The sequence below is a fragment of the Vipera ursinii genome (assembly GCF_947247035.1).
Source record: "Vipera ursinii genome assembly, chromosome: 2".
In the NCBI taxonomy this organism is placed as follows: domain Eukaryota; kingdom Metazoa; phylum Chordata; class Lepidosauria; order Squamata; family Viperidae; genus Vipera; species Vipera ursinii.
This window is the reverse complement of record NC_139513.1, coordinates 59653181-59674809: the sequence shown is the minus strand read 5'-3', so window position 1 is coordinate 59674809 and position 21629 is coordinate 59653181. Positions and strand designations below refer to the sequence as shown.

The window sequence follows — 21629 nt, the reverse complement described above, 5'->3', positions numbered from 1 at the left end:
ATAATATAGGCACATAGGACATTTTCTACATTCAGTAAGGAGAGATAAAAGTTGTCTCAGCCATTTTATATTGTGAATAAGAATAATTTCTACTATCTGTCTTTGTAAGGTTTTTATGGAATCCTTGGTTCTCAATATTATTTCTCTTTATCTCTTTTTTATCTTACCTTCATCTTGCAGCTGCAGGTGCCAATTTTCACACATTAGTAATTATCAGATAAAGTCAGAATAATCTGTTTTTTAATCAGTTCCTATTTACCTTGTAGCAACATAAAAGAAACCTATGAATATCAACTTAAACACAATTCTGCTATAATGGCTTACTGCATAACTAATATTTAGAATTATTCCAAAATCTGCCTGTGTATCAAGCAATAGGAATAAGCCTTTAATAAAATTAATAAATAAAATAACATATAGCACTAAAATGATAATCTGAGAATCTTTCAACTGAAAAAATAGTTTTAATATGCTATTTTTATTTCTTAGAAAAGCAGAATGTTTTGCATGATACATCAATGGAATCCCTGTATAATAGTTACAAACATAAAGGTATAATTGTCTTAAGATCTTCTAGTATTAACATTTCAGCTTTATACTTTAGATTTGATTTTAAGTTTTTTAATATAAATTTAACTCTGCAGGAATACTTTAAAAGTGTTGTTCTATAAAACCTAAACCTTCAATCCAACCTCTCGGATAACCTTATGAGCATTAGCACCTGAGAAAACTAGACTAATTTTCTTAAATAAAACCAGTGCAAAATATTTTCTAGATTTTCCTGTTGTCAATAATAACTTCTACATAGTACAGATCGCTTGAAGTTATAACGGCACTGAAAAAAATGACTGGTGACTGTTTTTCACACTTACGACCATTTCAGCATCCCCATGGTCACCTGATCAAAATTCAGACACTTAGCAACTGAGTCATATTTATTATGGTTGCAGTGTCCCAGTGTCATATGATCACCTTTTGCAACCTTCTGACAAGCAAAGTCAATAGAGAAGCCAGATTCATTTAACAACCGTGTTACTAACTTAACATCTGCAGTGATTCACTTACCAACTGTGGCAAAAAAGGTCAAAAAATGGAGTAAAATTCACTTAACAAATGTCTCATTTAGCAACAGAAATTGTGGGCTCATAAGTCAAGGACTACCTATACCAGGGGTCGGCAACCTCGGCTCTTTTATGACTCGTGGACTTCAACTCCCAGAATTCCTGAGCCAGCATAGCTGGCTCAGGAATTCTGGGAGTTGAAGTCCACGAGTCATAAAAGAGCTGAGGTTGCCGACCCCTGACCTATACTGTAAATAATTTATAACAAGTAGTGAGAAAAAAGTCCCACAAAGCATGCACATAAATGTTAAATATAAAAACACAATAGTTAAATTTTAGTCTGATAAATATTAGAGAGTTCAATGAGTATGAGCATCATTACGCAGCATTGATTAAAAAAAACTGTTTCAAGCAAGTATCTCAGCTGATGGCTCAGATGACATTTGTTTTATGTGCTTTCTACTCACCATCTTTCGGATGGCTGCATTTGAATGGTTTGCTGCAGTAGAAATGAGCTCCAGAGATTCTGCAATGTAGACAGTAGCAATTATACATTCTGAAGATCGCTATTGGTTAATAGTACAGTTTTCATTTTCCTGGTATGTACAAACTGGCTCCAAAATTGCAAGCTAGCGAACTCATTTCTCCCTGCACTATGTCCATGCCTTTTAGGATCAATATGAATCTAAGTCTTCCAGTGTTAGCATCACTGATAAAGTAGCACAATATGCAGTAATTACTAAGCAAAAGAAAATTGTATTTACCAAAATGTCAAAACACAGTAAATTGTGTTGAATGGACAACATGGTATACATCTGTCTCTTAACTGGTAATTTGTATTAAAATGGGCTATTCAGTATGAAAACCTAACATTCTCTTCTACTTCACTAAAAAAAACATACTACATTGATACATACTTATTAAATTCTATTGCATATAATCCTATATATCGAAACAGAAAATGTGACTTGAAAGAAATTGATCGGTTCCTTGAAAAGTCAATTTTGACCCATGGATTGTTTAACTGAGTTTATCTTTAATAACAGTTAACCTTTATGTTTGACTGCGCAACCTGGCACTTTAGTTGAGCTTATTGAAGTGGTCCTGAATTGTGATTTAGCATTTTTGTGTAAATATATGAATCTTTTCTTCGATAAGCAGAAGGCACTACAGGCTTCCCTTTCTGGGCGAGAAAAAACTGTAAGAAAGGATTCCAGTTATTTTAGTAACCTAAATGAAATTGCCCAGATTTAATAGGTGGTATTGTATCATGGAAACCTCGTTTCATTTATAGGGTCAGTGTGTTGTAGCAGATAGGGTGCTGAGCGTAAGACCACGGGATCTTAACTCAGTTCCCCCCTTAGCTGTAATTTCTCACTAGATGTCTTTGAACTCTCAATCATACCACACAGGCATAATTCTACCCCAGCAGGATTTTTTTCTTCGTTCACCTTTTAACTTTTTTCAAGTTGGATACTAGGCCATTTTGCTTCTTCAGCTGTTAAAAGTATCAGGAAATATTATTTGCCAATAACCCATCTCAACTAATAGGTACCAGAGGCTTCACTCCTACAGGCATAATGGAAAGCAGTGACAGAAACAGACTTCTGTACTTACTAGATGCATGTTATATGCTGTATATAACAAATTAAAGGTTTGAATTCTTGATTTTATGGGTTTACTAGACTAGATGCCCTGTTGGTTCATCATTTCAGAGATATTTCCTTACCTAATCAGAGAAACATAATGACGAAGGGTAGGCAAAAAGAAGAGGGAGCAGGAGTCTGCTCTCCTGCTGGCTTCCCCATTGAGTTTCTTTGTGAGAAGCTGGCAAGAAGCATCATAATTTCCTTCCTTCCTCTCTCTTTCCCTCTCCCTTCCATCAGTCTTAGCCCTAGAGTGGTGTAGAAAAATCTGGCCAATGTTCAGTTCTTTATTTGCTCACACCATATAAACAAAATCTTTGGCCAGACTAAATTTATACCACTCTTAACTCTGATATACCCTGAGAAATTTTAGGAGGCAGCTATCCCAATGTTCCTTCTCTGATCCATCCTTCTCTGAAGTTGTCTCTTGTCTCATGCCCCTCCTTGGATGGTTCCCTCTTTCATGGTAAAGTGCTGCTTCACTGTAGTACATCACAGCACCTCCCCCTTCATAGACACAATGCATCACAACTTCCTTTCTCTTCTCAGTAGATAGGTAGGTGGATGCTGCTGGGTGGAGAGGGGGGAAAAGGGATTGTGAGACTGGCTGGGAAACTGTCACAGAACATTGAAAATGAAGATCATGTGATTGTAGTAGCAGCCCAGAAGTGCAGCAGCAGCCAGTAGCACTGAAGCAGACACAACGTCCCCAAATTTCATTCTCTTGGGAGTCATGGGTCTAGGATTTTGGATACATTCTGTAACTTGGGTATTTTGGTTCAAAACCTGTTACCCTATGATGCACCACTTTACCCAGGTAAAGGTCATGACAAGAGTGTTAGTAGTATATAGATAGCCCAAAGTGACCAGAACTGTGTGTTTGTCTGTGTGTGGTTAAATTGAAACAACAATGAGAACAAGTTTTAATTGTTACAATATATAGAATGTATTTTATGGATAATCAATATTCACTTTTAAAATGTATCTTTACTGAGCAGCAACTTGTTTCAAATGGCACCTATGGAAACTACACTTACTTTCAGCATCTTTCCTATCTGGTGATTCCTCGGGAAGTTTTTTAAGATAATCCTTCAGGAGAAGCTCATAGCGTGGAATTCTCTGAACAGGTTCTAGCATGTGATGTTGCAATGTCAGGTTTCCACATATTTCTTGTTTCTGAAATTCAAAAAAAGATATACTGTATTGTAGAGGGTCACTAAAACAAACAAGAAAAAAAAACATAGTCATGTATTTAAGCTATTGAATGATCTGGTTATTTTTTTTTGTATTTTTTTTTGTTATTCTTTGTGACTTGCCCAGAGTGAGGCCAGCTCCAAATTGAATAAATATGACACAGATGCTACTTTGAATAAGCAGAATGCATTGTGATGACTTATTTATTAAACCAATAGCCTATTCAGTTCCACCTCACTTTGGGTAGAGTACAATTTAAGCAATATAAAATAATAAAGTGCAAATAATTCAAAAAGGAACATCCAGAAAACACACAGACACACACACACCAGTAATCAACAAACTAATTATCCCTGAAGGGATCCTTTGCTCACTATAGCACAAGGCTTGGTTAAAAAGAGGCAAGTTTTAAGGGCTTGTTTAAATAAGAGCAGGATGGAGGCCAAACAGTTCTTTAGGAGAAAGTTTTTCCAGTGAATAAGTGCCATAACAGAGAAAGCCTACTTCCTAGGTCCCAGGACTTGATATGACCAAGTGCATGCTGACTCTGTTAGTTCATACAGAATGGGGAGAAACTATTATTTTTCTATTTCATTCCATAAAAATCATACAAAGGGTCAGTGGATTGCAATATTATTCATATGAAGATGGTGGCAAACATACAAAACTATTTTCATATGGCAAATAACCAGAAATAAAGGGGAAAAGTAGAATGTATGTCAGATAGAGAGAAGACCCCGATTAATAGTTTAATTTCAGTCTAAACATCATAAATTACAAAAGTTCTTTTTTCCCTTTTCTACCCTGTTCATATTTTTTTATTGAAATAATGTTTAGTATTATATTTACCTTTCTCTCACACGCAACCTTTACAAATTTATAAAACAAATTAAGATGAAAGTTATTAATTAAGGTAATTGGTATGCTTATCCAGAAATATACAATAAGTTTATCTTGATAAATTTGTGGTATATGAGATGACAGCAGACACTGGAAAATGTTATAAGCATAGTAAGAAAAAAAGCAACACTAAACCTGTCACCTCTTTGTTTTAATATTTGCATAGCAAGTCGAGGATGCTTTTTTAAGTTATGAAAAAATAGGGCCATCAGTACAAAATGTCTTCAGCTATGTATATCAGCTGCAAATATCCAAGAACAAACCTTCTCTAAGTTTTTGCTTATTTATTTATTTATTTTTTTTATTTTAATTCCATTTATATCCCGCCCTTCTCCGAAGACTCAGGGTGGCTTACAAGCTTAGCAGTAGCCTTCATTCTATGTATATGCCTGCTTATTAGGGCCTTCGGGGCCCCCCAAGCGGCATTATCACAAAGTCAGCTCATTGCCCCCAACAATCTGGGTCCTTCACAAATATCTAATGCCATGACTTCAAATAGACTGGAAAATTATTTATTCACTGGTTTTACTTCATCTGTTATACACTTTCACATAAGCATAAGCAATTGGGCTATATCATCTTCTGATGTCTGACTGGTGTAAAGGTAGCACAAGGCCAGGTCACTTGAGGCCCCACAGTTGCAGAATTCAGCCCCAATTTCAGATCAATCTCATGCCCAATTAGTTTTAGACTAAAGAAATCTTTTTGTTCCAATGGGTTTTTAATTTTTCTTTGAGAATGAATGTTTTAAATCTTCTCTCTTTACTTTAGATCCGTTTTAATTCTATGGTTTTATGTTATTATTCTGTTTTATATTCTGTAGGTAGGGCTAAATACAGAATGAAAATATATTGGCATTTAACAAAGAAAATGAGCAAATACATACACATTTACATTCCAAATGGCAACTTGAAAAACCATACCTGTATGTTTTGAATGACATCCTTAAAAGGAGATGATCTCTGCATCCATGTGTTTACCATATCCATTGCTCTGTCAAAATTCTTTACATATTCTCCATACATCTTCAGAAAGGGAGCAAGCTTTTGAAGGATGTCTCCTAATCTTGGGTTTATATCCCTAGAAACAGATACACACATTTAAAGAAGTGCATATATATAAACTTGGAATAGTCAATAATTATAGGCATATCCTGGATTTGATTCATATTTATTGTCTGCAAATGGTGGGAACCAGAAATACTCCATTCCCCATCACTATACACCAATATCCTGAACAAATTTTGAAGGAGGCAAAAGATTAAAAAAAATGAAAATCACCAAATGTTTGTATCTATTTCTGACAAGGATAGTTTACAGTATATCTGTTTACCTGTATTTGCATAAAGTTAATTTTACTTGTTTCTGTAATATATGAAATTAAATTCAATACTGAAAGTTTGGTAAAAATGTATTTTGAGTATCATAACCAAAAATTAGTTAGAGAGTCCATTATTATTAAATAGTGGTGCAATTACAGATTTCTGGGACTCAAGGACTTTGACCTTTCTGAAAATCCTGATGTCACCAGCAAAAATTATTTATTTATGCATCAGCCCAATAAATCAAAATTCTGGGCATTTTACATCATTTTAAGATGATGTTAAAGTTCATTTATAGCCATTAAAAAAGGTAAAGGTTCCCCCACACATGTGTGCTTGTCATTTCCGACTCTAGGGTCCGGTGCTCATCTCCGTTTTAAAGCCGAAGAGCCAGCGCTTGTCTGAGGACGTCTCCGTGGTCAAGTGGCTGGCATGACTAGACGCCAAAGGCGCACAGAACGCTGTTACCTTCCCACCATAGTGGTCCCTATTTTTCTACTTGCATTTTTACATGCTTTCGAACTGCTAGGTTGGCAGAAGCTGGGACGAGTAACAGGCGCTCACTCTGTTACGCGGCACTCGGGATTCGACCCGCCAAACTGCCGACCTTCTGATCGACAAGCTCAGCGTCCTAACCCACTGAGCCACCGCGTCCCTTTATAGCCATTAGTTACATCCTTTATTACCTACTTAAATAACACTTCAAAATATTAATGGATATCCACTGTTTCTATTTCCTCATTGTGAAAATAATTTAAATCCATTTCTTTCTCTTGTCTTTAACCAGATAACAGTTCCTTCAGAGGACCATTTCTCTTATCCCATGCCAACTATATTGTATTAAGAGCCTTTGGAGATAAGCCTTGAGGTTACTGAATTATACACCTTTCAGTATGCATTTAGATAATGTCAAACTGGCCAATTCAATTTATAGTATTTTTAAAAAACAAAATGTGGCATAAACCAGTTTAATTTTTTCAATCTGATTACACATCACTAAACTAAATAAATAAATTCTTCTTACTGATCATTACCTTAGATTCCACCCAACTGCCTCTTTATGGACCCAGTTCTACATCCTGGCCTGTGCTCTGATTGTGCTAGAATTTGTAAAGGTAGGCTTCACTGCTGCAAGCTTAATTAACCCAGTGAGGATACAAATACGTAACAGTTACTAACCCTGAGCACAGTGGCAAAGGTCAATGTTTTTGCACTAGTTCTGACTTGCAACTCTTAAGGTTAGGAAAATGGTGGAAGACTATTGAATAGTCTTATGAGAATATTTTGGTCTTCCTTTACTTTGCTAGTATCAATATAGAGATATAGAATTTGTTGAGTTCCTATCTGTAAAGTATATATGTGTATGTAAATATATTCTACTAATCTATTAAAAGTATAGTATATTACAGAAACATTTTTACTTATGAGGAAGATCTTAATATGGAAATATTTCCTTGTAATTTTTCATTTACCCACCACTCATCTGTAATCCTTGTTTTCAGTTCAGGAAGGAGAAACTGTTCGTGGAAGCGATAAATGGAAGAAATATTTGAAAATATTCCTGTTACCACATCAGGTGGAATTCCCGACTCATACAATTTAGTGCAAAAAACCTGCACAAAAAAAGAGCACAAATTCCCCACAAAATCACTTCCAAATAGTATATAACTTATACCAATGTAGCTGGATTTTGAAAGAATATTCTTTTTTTAAGGAATCTTTCCATTATATATTCAAGAGATGTTGAATTTGTTAAGACAGTTCCTTTTTAGCAGCTGTATCCCACCTTCAAGGTCACTCAGCATATAAGGTGATTAATATTTTTTTTCTTTTTAGCTTTGTTTAACAAAAATGAAGACTCAAACTATAAAGCTGAATCAAATACAATTTACGGATATTTCTAAATGAATGTTTGCTATATTACTGTATATTATATCATATATATATATACTGTATATAAATACATACAGTCATGGCCGAAATTGTTGGCACCCCAGAAATTTTTCCAGAAAATCAAGTATTTCTCCCAGAAAAGTATTGCAGGAACACATGTTTTGCTATACACAGGTTTATTCCCTTTGTGTGTATTGGAACACAACAAAAAAAGGGAGGAAAAAAAGCAAATTGGACATAATGTCAAACAAAACTCCAAAAATGGGCCAGACAAAATTATTGGCACCCTTAACTTAATATTTGGTTGCACACCCTTTGGAAAAAATAACTGAAATCAGTCACTTCCTATAACCATCAATAAGCTTCTTACACCTCTCACCCGAAATTTTGGACCACTCTTCCTTTGCAAACTGCTCCAGGTCTCTCTTATTGGAAGGGCACCTTTTCCCAACAGCAATTTTAAGATCTCTCCACAGGTGTTCAATGGGATTCAGATCTGGACACATTGCTGGCCACTTCAGAACTCTCCAGCGCTTTCTTGCCATCCATTTCTGGGTGCTTTTTGACGTATGTTTGGGATCATTGTCCTGCTGGAAGACCCAAGATCTTGGACGCAAACCCAGCTTTCTGACACTGGGCTCTACAGTGCGACCCAAAATCCTTTGGTAATCCTCAGATTTCATGATGCCTTGCACACATTCAAGGCACCAAGTGCCAGAGGCAGCAAAACAACCCTAAAACATCATTGAACCTCCACCACATTTCACTGTAGGTACTGTGTTCTTTTCTTTGTAGGCCTCATTTCATTTTCGGTAAATAGTAGAATGATGTGCTTTACCAAAAAGCTCTATCTTGGTCTCATCTGTCCACAAGACGTTTTCCCAGAAGGATTTTGGCTTACTCAAGTAGACTTTGGCAAACTGTAATCTTGCTTTTTATATCTCTGTGTCAGCAGTGGGGTCCTCCTGGGTCTCCTGCCATAGCGTTTCATTTCATTTAAATGTCGACGGATAGTTTGCGCTGACACTGATGCTCCCTGAGCCTGCAGGACAGCTTGCATTCCTTTGGAACTTGTTTGGGGCTGCTTATCCACCATCCGGACTATCCTGCGTTGCAACCTTTCATCAATTTTTCTCTTCCGTCCACGACCAGGGAGATTCGCTACAGTGCCATGGGTTGCAAACTCCTTGATAATGTTGCGCACTGTGGACAAAGGCAAATCTAGATCTCTGGAGTTGGACATGTAACCTTGAGATTGGTGATATTTGTCCACAATTTTGGTTCTCAAGTCCTCAGACAGTTCTCTTCTCCTCTTTCTGTTGTCCATGCTTAGTGTGGCACACACAGACACACAATGCAAAGACTAAGTGAACTTCTCTCCTTTTTATCTGCTTTCAGGTGTGATTTTTATATTGCCCACACCTGTTACTTGCCCCAGGTGAGCTTAAAGGAGCATCACATGCTTGAAACAATCTTGTTTACCCACAATTTTGAAAGGGTGCCAATAATTTTGTCCGGCCCATTTTTGGAGTTTTGTTTGACATTATGTCCAATTTGCTTTTTCCCCTCCCTTTTTTGTTGTGTTCCAGTACACACAAAGGGAATAAACCTGTGTATAGCAAAACATGTGTTCCTGCAATACTTTTCTGTGAGAAATACTTGATTTTCTGGAAAAATTTCTGGGGTGCCAACAATTTCGGCCATGACTGTATAATTGAAAAATTATCTTCCATGTGGAGATGTTTAGGTAGGTAGGTAGGTGGATAGATGGATGGATGATTATGGTATTGTAAATATTATATAGTAAAAGGGCAGTACAGTAAGATAATAAGGAAAATTAGATGGAGAATACTCTGGTTGATAAGGCATCCTCTCAAAAAGTTTAGAGAGCATAACATTTCATCAGAATGGGCCAAGTGATTGTGATTCTAGAACCAGTTGTGCTGAAGCTGAAACGTTAAACCATACAGAAGCAGGAAAAAACACATTTAGGTGGTTCAGTTTATATAATCTCATTCATTCCATTCTTATGGATTGCTGCAGTCTACCTGGGGACAAGAAACCATTTGGAAATTAAGGTGCACATATCTAAAATGGGTATTGCACACAGCAACAGACAGGCCGCCAGAAAGCAAGGTGCCTTTAGGATGTGATCCATGCATACAACAGTAGGTTACCAGTCAGAGGTGTTTAGTCTTAACTAGAATAGGAAAAAGCTGGTTAAATTTGGTTGAAATAAATTTACCTGATCAAGAAGATAAAGTCTGTTAACATAAGCTTCTTCTGTATGCAGAAGTTCATTTGCAATATTAAACAGCTTTTGTGGCTCTGAATACTGTAACAATATGAAAAATGCAAAATCCATTTTAAATACATATTCAATTACAAGAGAAATCAAGAATCTCTTTGTACTGTTTCTTCCAATTGTTGAAGTATTCCCCTGTGACAAAACTTATTTTCTCTTGCATTGATTAAGTATACAATTGGTATATAATTAAATGCAATAATAATGCATATGATTATTAAAGAAGCACATTTCACTGTTATTCCAAAATCAAATTAGCACAGCAAAAATCCCTATAACAAATAAATAATGTAAGTTATTTATTATCTTCAAGGTTAGCGAATTATATAAACTCCTCCAATTTGTTACTTATTTCAGTATGGAATTTCCCTCCCTGAATCAAATGTAGTTCCACTGGCATGACTGATTAACAAAGGCAATCCATGTTTCATCACAAGAGATTTAAGAAGTGCTCCTGATCTTTCAAGGAAGGAAGGAAGGAAGGAAGGAAGGAAGGAAGGAAGGAAGGAAGGAAGGAAGGAAGGAAGGAAGGAAGGAAGGAAGGAAGGAAGGAATGAAGGAATCAATCCCCTTTCACCGAAGTAAAACAAGATCGCTCCATTGTTGCCCCAGACTGAAATAAATGCATAGTAGCAATATGTTACAGAGTAGTGATAGGATGAAAATATTAATGATTACTATTCTCCCAAATCTCTTGAAAAGACCAGCTTATCTCCACTTTCATAAAATGCACTGAGAAAATATCTGAACTCCAAGTTATTTTAGCTTTAAGGTAAAAGTTAAGGTTCCCCCGCACGTGTGCTAGTTGTTTCTGACTCTAGGGGCTGGTGCTCATCTTCGTTTCAAAGCCAAAGAGCCAGCGTTTGTCCGAGGACGTCTCCATGGTCATGTGGCCGGCATGACTAGACGCCAAAGGCGCATGGAATGCTGTTACCTTCCCACCGTAGTGGTCCCTATTTTCTACTTGCATTTTTACGTGCTTTCGAACTGCTAGGTTGGCAGAAGCTGGGACGAGTAACAGGCGCTCACTCTGTTATGCGGCACTCGGGATTTGACCCGCCAAACTGCCGACCTTCTGATCGACAAGCTCAGCATCCTAACCCACTGAGCCACCGCTTTACTTCAGTACTAATGTTAAAATAGTTGTAAGAACTACACAACTGTACTCTCATTAAACAAAATCAATGAGAGGCGATTTAAATCAGCAAGGTGTGAGTTAATACACATTTGTTCGGTAGTGGAAACACATATATGTGGTAGTTGGCTACTTTGGCTCCCTCAAGTAGTGGTCCCTACCCTTCTCTCAGAATCCTTGGAAAGTCTTTTCAGTTGTTGACACTTTCCACTCATTAGCAAAAAAAAATCCTCTTTGCACCAGTTTGCAGGAAGAGGAAAGTGGGAACTCTCCTCTGCTCTTGACTTCTCTAAGTGACAGAGTGATCTGGAATCATAATAGGCTACATTCCCTGTCAGAATAAGCCTGCTGGTACCAGAAGATTCAGTTGTTTATTATGTAGATTAGATGATTAAGATAAGGACTAACTGAAAATTGAAAATAATAGGCAAAAAGAAAAAGGAAGGTCTCACGAATCCTGCAGGTTTTTAGTCACAACTCCAGGCATGAATATATATCAAGAAACACACACACACAAATAAATATGGGACTAAAAGTTTCACCTAGCATTTGAATAAGTATTGATGTGATATTTACATTGCTTGTAGTTATTTTATAAGAGTTAAAGTGCGATAGATTTAATAGTTTATTGTTGTTTGCATAAGGTAGATTATGATTGTTTGTATTTTTATACCCTGTATTTAGCTCTGGGAAGTCGGGGAGGGGGTAGGGGGAAGGGAGGGAGGTGTTGGGGAGGGTTGGGGAGAGGGGAGGGGGTTGGGAGGGGTTTTGTTTTGTTAAAAAAATGTATTGTAAAACTTTTCAATAAAAGAAACACACACACAAAGTTAGAATGAAATAGGGCTGAGCATACAAAGAAACAGATTAGATCAGTCCATTACATCAATTCTAAAAATTCCTAACTTATATCAAACTCTGTGTTTCTTTTGATAGCTATTTACTTCTGAATGTTCCAACCTTTCTCCAGGTTAGGATGCGTCTTTTATCTGGAGAGAGGTAGACTGGGGAGAGAGAGGTGTCATCTCCTGTGATGGAAGACAAAGGAACAAAGGCAAACTGGAGCTGCCCCCTTCCTCTTGTTCACTTGAGACAATGACTTGATGGCACATATTCAATCAATCAATTATAGAACTGCAAAAGTGACATGAACTGGAGACAGACTAATTTGCCCATTCCTATTCTAGCATCAAATCAGTTTCTAGCTGAAACAAGAAGAATAGAGATCATCCAACCCTGTTGTCAAATAGCAGCAAGAGCAGAATCTTTTTAATTTTGGACCAGTGCCAAAAATTACTTGACAAAAAAATGAATAATCTGGACATTCCACCTACTGTATATAAAACTAGTAGTTAGCAAATCAGATATATTTGTATAGATTCTCTATGAAAGCTTTAGGATCAGGTGGATTCTAAGCAGAAAATAATAAAGGTGAAGTCCCAAAGGTGCTTTTTCAAGAGGCAACTGGACTTCCTTTGTTCTTCCTTGAAGATGTTTCGCTTCTCATCCAAGATATTTCTTCAGTTCTGAGTGAAGAAGCTTCAGAATTGAAGAAGTTTCATGGAGGAGAAGTGAAACGTCTTCAAGGAAGAACAAAGAAAGTCCAGTTGCCTCTTGAAAAAGCACTTTTGGGACAACCATGACCTGGATGACTGAGAATCTTGATAGACAAGTAAAGGAAACAAATGAGTTTTTTAAAAAACCAAACAAACAAACTTGGAGAAAATGTTTTAATTTTTCTATAAAGGTAATAGAGGTAAGAGTTATATTTTTCCCTATTCCTACCATTGCAACACTAAAATATTTTCCTTCAGAAGATTATGAATAATATGAGCTGTTATACGGCTGTGAGAAGAAGTAATCAATGCTTTATGAATGGAACTGGGATAGTTGAGGACCTATCACTCCCTGATTATGTCTACCTTTTCCATTAGACCCAGTAAAAAGGATATACTCTGGGTCTCACCTATTAGGGTGTATCAGCTGGGGGAATTCTGGGAGTTGAACTCCACGTATCTTAATGTTGCTGAGGTTGAAAACCTGCCCTAGATTGGTCCTGACTCTATTGGAGTTCCGCAAGGTCTTAAAGCCTTTAAGATAAAGGTGTGTGCCTAACCCTGTACAATGGCTGTGCTGACCTGTGTTGGCTTTTACCTACACATTATTTTTTATTTATTTTATTTTTATTTTAATTCCATTTATATCCCGCCCTTCTCCGAAGACTCAGGGCAGCTTACAAGCTTAGCAGTAGCCTTCATTCTATGTATATGTCTGCTTATTAGGGCTTTTGGGGGCCCCCCAAGCGGCATTATTACAAAGTCAGCTTAATTGCCCCCAACAATCTGGGTCCTTATATGTGTGCTGTTATCTTTTATTGGGCAGAGTCGGATGTGGAGGAATCGGACGGTCTTGAGCATGTTATCTGGACTGAGTTCGATCCTGTTTCCCCTGATGATGTGGACAGGATTATGGGGAGGCTGAGTTCCATCACCTGTTTATTGGACCCGTGTCCCTCTTGGCTGATTTATGCGGCTCGGGAGGAGACACGAAGCTGGTTCCAGGCAGTAATATATGCCTCTTTGAGTGAGGGTGTCTTCCCTGCCGCTTTGAAGGAGGCGCTGGTAAGGCCCCTTCTCAAGAGGCCTGCCCTGGACCCAGCGATTTTAAACAACTATTGTCCTGTCTCCAACCTTCGCTTTTTGGCGAAGGTTGTGGAGAGTGTGGTGGCGCATCAGCTTCCTCTGTTCCTGGAGGAAACTGATTATCTGGACCCGTACCAATCGGGTTTCAGGCCTGGGTACAGCACGGAGAAGGCATTGGTCGCACTGGTGAATGATCTCTGGCGGGCTCGGGACAGGGGTTGCTCCTCTGTCCTAGTTCTATTAGATCTCTCAGCGGCCTTTGATACCATCGACCATGGTATCCTATTGTGGCGTCTCAGGGGGTTGGGAGTGGGAGGCACTGTTTTGCAGTGGTTCTCCTATCTCCTGGGACGTTCGCAATCGGTGTTGACGGGAGGGCAGAGGTCCGCCCTGAGGCCTCTTGTTTGTGGAGTCCCTCAGGGGTCGGTTCTCTCTCCCCTACTGTTCAACATCTATATGAAGCCGCTGGGCGAGATCATTCGTGGTTTCGGGGTGGGGTATCATCAGTACACTGATGATACTCAACTTTTTCTTTCTACCCCGAACCAACCCAGTGATGCCCTCGCCGTGATGTCCCATTGCCTGGAGGTGGTCCAGGTCTGGATGGGGAGAAACAGGCTTTGTCTCAATCCTGCGAAGACTGAGTGGCTGTGCATACCGGCATCTCGGACTAACCAGTCTATTCCACCTTTAATGATGGGGGGTAAGGTGTTACCCCCCCGTCGATAGGGCTCGCAACTTGGGCGTCCTCCTGGACTCACGGCTCAGTTTTGAAGACCATATAGGAGCCGTGACCAGGGGGGCCTTTGCCCAGGTTTGCCTGGTGCGCCAGTTGCGGCCCTACCTGGACCGAGATGCCCTCCGCACAGTCACTCATGCGCTCGTGACCTCCCGATTGGACTACTGCAATGCTCTCTACATGGGGCTGCCCTTGGGGAGCACCCGGAGGCTTCAGCTGGTGCAGAATGCAGCCGCGCGGGTTGTGATGGGGGTTTCCCGATACTCCCATGTAACACCTCTGCTCCGTGAACTGCATTGGCTTCCGGTTGCCCTTCGGGTGAGATTCAAGGTGCTGGTGATGACCTATAAAGCCCTAAATGGCTTGGGTCCGGGCTATCTGAGGGAACACCTGCTGCCGGCATCAAGCTCCCTTCATCCTGTGCGCTCCCACAGGGAGGGTCTTCTCAGGGTACCGCCGGTAAAAGATTGCCGGCGGACAATACCCAGGGGGAGGGCCTTCTCTGTGGGTGCGCCTGCCCTTTGGAATCAGCTGCCTGTAGAGTTTAGGACTGCCCCTGACCTTCTCTCATTCTGCTGGGACCTGAAGACCTGGCTCTTTGAGCTCTCTGGCCTGGTCTGAGCATATTAATTGGGATTTTAACTGTTTTTTAACTGGGGTTTTATAGCAAGGTTTATATAATTCTTTTTAATCGATTTTAATTTTTGTAATTGTTGTATCTGTTTTTTAAGAGCCTTGTGAACCGCCCTGAGTCCTACGGGACAAGGGCGGTATATTAAATAAATAAATAAATAAATAAATAAATAAATAAATAAATAAATAAATAAATAAATAAACAAACAAATAAACAAACAAACAAACAAATAAATAAATATTGTTTGGTGTTTTAAATTATTGTTAGCTACCCAGAATCATGGATTTGAAATGGGTAGCCATGTAAATTGAAATAAAATCAGTCAACATTTTATGTGCATTGCCACATATATTTAGGTGAGTATAGTTAAATAACAACAATAAACAATTCTGATGCTAAGGATAGTATTACCTTAAGAATAATTCAGATAATGTAATACAAGCTATTACTAAAAAGACATGACTGATGTTATAACTGCAAATTAAGGATTTGCCACCATAACTTTCTTTGTATTATAAATTATTCTATCCATGTATTAGAGCTTCAAAACAAGAACACACATTCTGAGCCTGTAATGTTTAGAATAGTTTCCAATTTTTGCCTTGATTGCACTAGATATTACATACACTACCTTGGTTGCCATAACATCAAAAACAATGTTTATAGGCCTTCTGAGTCATATTCATAAGCTGATTGGTATAAAAGATGGTGTATATGAATACAGAAACACCTACTCCATAAACTAATGCTCATGAATTAGTTATAATACTGTCTTTTTGATGGAAAAATATGTTATGTCTTTAAGGCCAAATTAATACTCATGCTAAAATGATAGTAAATGCAGCCATTTTTCTGGACTATTTTGTAAATATTTAAGTCAGGTACAATTTTCATTCATCTGACTTTGCCCTTTCTATTAGATATTTGGATGTTCTAATGGTTGCTACAAGCTCTCTTTGTAGCCAGTTTCTGAACATCTTAGTTCTTACCCTTTGGGGGAACTTTAAAAGACCTAAAACACCAGTCAGGAAACAAATACCGAAAAGGAATTTAGAACTATTTGAAAAAAATAAATAAAAAGGAAATTGATCCACCATCATTAAGTTATAAAAGAAAGATTAGATAGCAGAGAAAGCAAAAGAAAGCATCCAGCAAATAATTTGTTAAAGTCTTTCTTTTCCTTAAATTTTAAAATGTATTATTTTTACACAAGAATGCATTTGATTAATAGTCTACTTTTATGTATGTTTGCTTACATGTGCTGTCAATGATACTTATTTTATTTCTAAAAACCACTTATACAGAGAATGTGCAAAAAATACCAGCTGGAATTAGTAAAGAAAGTTAATAATGTGGTATCAAGAACTATGTTTTGCATAAAAAAGACAAACTCTACAAGTAGCCAAGTAGTAAGAAGTACTGGGCTAAGTCCATACACTGTGTATGACAGTATAATGCAACTTTATGCATACTAGAATGTGCTAAAAGTAAAAGTCCCACACAGCATAGTATTGTAACAGCAATGCAAAAGTTAAAAAATATACCTTGTTAACATCTATACAGTCCAGCTTAGAGACTTCTGCTATTTCTGGCTCTTCACTACTTCCTTCGTCAATATCACTATCTTCATCCTGAGCAGAGTCTCTCTTCTGTTCCCCGGCAGAAAACAGGACAGGTTTTTTATCCATTTCAGCTAGAACCCCAGTTCCTGTTGTTTTTTTCTGTTCTGTAGCTTCCTCATTTGGAAAATTCTCTCCTACATTACAAGAAGGGCTGTCTATTCCACTATCCCTGTTAGGGATTTTGCCATTGCTGTTCATCTCAACAGATGTGTCCTTATGGCTGTGCATTGCCACACATGCTTTGCTGAGGGAGGCATTAGTACAATCCTCAGTGTTTGTGGTGTCATCTATGTTTAGTTCTTTGATTTTCATTAGGTCTGTATTAGACACTCCAGGACTACACAAGATGTTAGGCCCACTCTCATCCATCTCTTCATTTTCATTTGTTGAAGTGCTGGAAGCCACCAAATCATAGACGATTGGGCAATGCTGTTTAGAAGGATCTGGTTCTTGTTCCATCTTAAAAACTAAATTAATCTGATTTCTTTGACCAACATGTGTGGGTTGCCTGAAAATAAAAACAAAATTTCAAGGTCATGGACACGACAGATTTTAGGACCTCAATATGAACTCATTGACTGTGAAGAAGTAATAATTGAGGTAATCTTTACTCTATCACAGATTCTGCTACCAGAGATTTAAGTTTCCAGGACCACCTCTAATTTTGGATTGGGAAAAGAGGTCTATTACTAAATTATTACTGAAGCAAATTTTCAGTGGGCTGGTTAAACCAATGTAACTACAGAATCTGAAATTTCTACTTCAGCACCAAAATATATTTGGTTGTCTTTCTAAGCCTCATTCATAATCATAATAGTAAAGTTGGAAGGGACCTTTGAGGTCATCTAGTCCAACCCCCTGCTCAGGCAGGAAACCTTAAACCATTTCAGACAAATGGCTGGCCAGGCTCTTCTTAAAAACTTCCAGTGTTGGAGCATTCACAGCTTCTGGAGGCAGGTTGTTCCACTGGTTAATTGTTCAAACTGTGAGGAAGTTTCTCCTTAGTTCTAGGTTGCTTCTCTCCTTGACTAGTTTCTATCTGTTGCTTCTTGTCCTGCTTTCAGGTGCTTTGGAGAATAGCTTGTCTCCCCCTTCTTTGTGGCAGCCCCTGAGATATTGGAACACTGCTATCATGTCACCCCTCATCCTTCTCTTCATTAAACTACACATACCCAATTCCAGCAGCCGTTCTTATATGTTTTAGCCTCCAGACCTCTAATCATCTTTGTGGCTCTTCTCTGTACTCTTTCCAGAGTCTCAACATCTTTTTTACATCGTGGTAAACAAAACTGGATGCAGTATTCCAAGTGTGGCCTTACCAAGGCATTGTAAAGTGGTATTAATACTTCATGTGATCTTGATTGTATCCCTCTGTTAATGCAGCCTAGCACTGTGTTGGCTTTTTTGGCAGCTGCAGCACACTGCTGGCTCATATTTAAATGACTGTCCACTAGGACTCTGAGATCCCTCTCACAGTTACTATTATTGAGCAAGGTAGCCCCTATACTATACCTGTACATTTGGTTTTTCTTGCCTAAATGTAGAACCTTACTTTTTTCACCATTGAATTTCATTTTGTTAGGTAGCACCCAGTGTTCCAGTCTGTCCAGATCCTCCTGTATCTTAAGCCTGTCTTCTGGAGTCTTGGCTATTCCTGCCAGCTTGGTGTCGTCTGCAAATTTGATGAGTTCCCCATCTATCCCCTCATCTAAATCATTGATGAAGATGTTGAAGAGCACTGGGCCCATTCTTTGCCTTGAATTAATGTAGCTAAGAAACACTATAACCTTTTTAGAATAGCTGAATGGATAATCATATAAGCTGCCATAAATATTTATAAAAATATATTTAAACACTTTTCAGTTTGTATAAGGAACAAATAAATGCCACAAATTTGGCTTTTTATAGATTTAAGAGAACTATATTGAGGAAGTCAATGCATTCGGTGGAATTAGCTATTAGACTATGTATTTTTAGCTTCCAAAACAAAACCCAGCATCTACAGATAACGTTATCATAAAAAAAACTCTGCTTCCTAGGCATTTATAATATAAACATATTCGTGACTTCTCAGATTTCTGACAAGTCTGTCAATTCTTAAATAAGTGTTCTTTATAGGAAAAAAAAGCCCTGCCTAACCATGGAGTTCAAGCAAACTACATTAAAACAAGATCAAACAGAAACAAACTATAGAAATATATTTATTATCATGGATTCTTGGTTGGCCACTCATCAATATTACAACCTATTATATATTAACAATTTTAAAACTAATCATTTTATTTATATGAAAAGAAGTATTCCACAGTTTTTTAAAAGCCTCCATTAATTATGAGGTTTCAGGCTTAAAATGGCCCAATTTAGTAACTATTATAATAACTATCACTACTACAATAAAATCACTACTATTTTCTGTATTTGAGACAGTATGCCTCAGCTACCCCATTGTAGCTTATTTTTACAAAATTATTTAAATGAAGAGACTCCAACAGGAAAATTAACCAACTCCTCTTACCTTATCCCTTCAAATTTTTCAATAAGCCTGCTTATATCAGCTGAGGCATGTGTGGCTTCTCCTTCAGGCACTTCAGTTCTTGAAGACTTTGGATCTGCTGGCAAAGGCCTAGATGGTGCTGGAGGAATCTTCTCCTGTCCAGCAGGCTGAAGATGAACAGGTTTTGGAGGTACTAAAAATCCAAAATCAAAAGTAGAGTCTTTTTCATCTTTCAAGCTAATAAAGAACAAAAGTCAAGTGCTCCTAGAAAAACTGGAAAGACTGTTCTTTTTCGACAGTTGAAACCATGTAACATTAGGTTATTTTCAAATACAAGCACACTGGTTTTAAGTGAAATGGTATGAGTTCATGTTAAGCTAGTATCTTCCAAGTCTGACAGAACAAGTGTGACCACTTCCTGGTTGCTAAACAGGATATACAGTGTGCAAAGACATTGCAATTAGCAAAACTTCTAGAATGCTTGTTAATGCAGGGCTGAACATTTGAAGAAGTGGTGACCCAACACTCTGAATATGATTATATTAAAGCCATGGAATCGTTCAAAGATTTTTTTTTTTATCCTCTCATGTTCATTCTTCTGGAACCTCAAAAAGCAAATTAAGAACAGCCCATCATTTCTCCTTTACCCTTCCCCCAACCCTTTATAGTACAATATGCTAAATATCCTTCCTCTTTTGTTGCAGTCTTGAACACATTACTGTGACAAAAACACTTGCCATGTACTGCTGCTTGTTCTTGAGGGGGGAGAATAGAACAATGAAGCACATATGTGCACTTCAGTCCCACTGTGTGGGTCTTTTTCAAAACACAGCAAACCATGTGAAATTCTCACCCTGCTTCCAAGCAAGTAGTGCTTTTTCAAAGCCTCCAAGCAGTAACCCCTAGCAACAAGGTCATGTGTTTTCATTGTTCCATATAGCTGAAAGCAACTTTAACTGAACCTTCAACTAGAAACAGAAAAAGTGACATAGGAGAATTAATGGCAATTATTTGCCTCTGCAATACCTGTGTATATTCAGGTTTGACCTGCTCAGTGGGAAAAAATGCTAAGCATTCAAAATTTTAGAATGCTATATGCTGTGCAAGTGAGACATAAGAGAAATCATGCCCTGCTTTTAAGTGATCTTGTCAAATTATATTTCACTTCACAAGGGCAACATAAGTGAACTATACAGGGATTCAGAATTTAAATTTAGAAAACAACAGACTTGTTTTTGAACTTAAGCTATTTACAGAAAAAAGGGGCAAGAAGAAAAGACATTAGATTTTTTTTTAAAAAAGCAAAATAATAGAAACAAAAGCTAATGAGAAAGTAGACAGAATATTAGAATGAGAAATACTTCTCGTCATCGCCCAAAGTACCAAGGTCTTTACAATACATGTGGTTGAAAATGGCAATCTCTGTCAATAGAAATTACTGTCAGGGTCTCTCTGAGGTCAGAGTTCGAAATCCAACAGGTTATTAGGAATTCAATAAGGCTAAAAGCAAGAAGAGTTTACTGGATAATTAGAGTTGAAGCCTAAACATGAGAACCAAACGGGTACTAGGATCAACAGTTTAAATTCCCAGCAATGTGGAGAAACTGAACAAGTCCTCAGCCCATCAAAGTCCCTCACTAATGAGAGAAGTCGCTTGGACTGAAAATCAAAGTGTTTAGCTGATGGGTTCCAAGGCCAAGCTGAGCTGGACTGATCTTTAAGTCAGATACAGAGGTTTCATTGGAACCCAAATGATAACATTAAAATACACTGTTTACACATCGTTATGTATTTTTGTGTCCTAGTGGTCTGCTCAGAACACAGAGATATTCATAGGGACTCATAGTTCTGTTATGTCGCGGGTTCTTTGGCGCAGGAATGAAGACGAGGTAACTGAGTACAGGGAAACTCATAGTTTATTTCGTGTAGAAACTGTACTGGCAAATGGCTGCAACTAGCCGCAATATATAGTCTAGCCCCTAGGCGGCAGCCATTAGGTTTGAAGCAACCATTGCCACCTAGGGATAGCCAATCATAGCGTTGGAG

General features: G+C 38.0%; 1 protein-coding gene across 1 annotated transcript in view; it reads right to left on the bottom strand.

Annotated features, from left to right (window-relative positions):
- Positions 1–20954, bottom strand: part of FGD3 (FYVE, RhoGEF and PH domain containing 3) — a gene marked incomplete at its 5' end in the record, with an annotated part of 44871 nt that extends 23917 nt beyond the window's left edge. The window contains 8 exons of the mRNA XM_083353351.1: positions 1529–1587; positions 3745–3883; positions 5725–5881; positions 7599–7735; positions 10261–10350; positions 17012–17597; positions 19605–19776; positions 20945–20954. Coding sequence (XP_083209477.1) covers positions 1529–1587; positions 3745–3883; positions 5725–5881; positions 7599–7735; positions 10261–10350; positions 17012–17597; positions 19605–19776; positions 20945–20954 — 1350 coding nt within the window. The remainder of the gene's footprint in view (positions 1–1528; positions 1588–3744; positions 3884–5724; positions 5882–7598; positions 7736–10260; positions 10351–17011; positions 17598–19604; positions 19777–20944) is intronic.
- Positions 20955–21629: the final 675 nt, after the last annotated feature.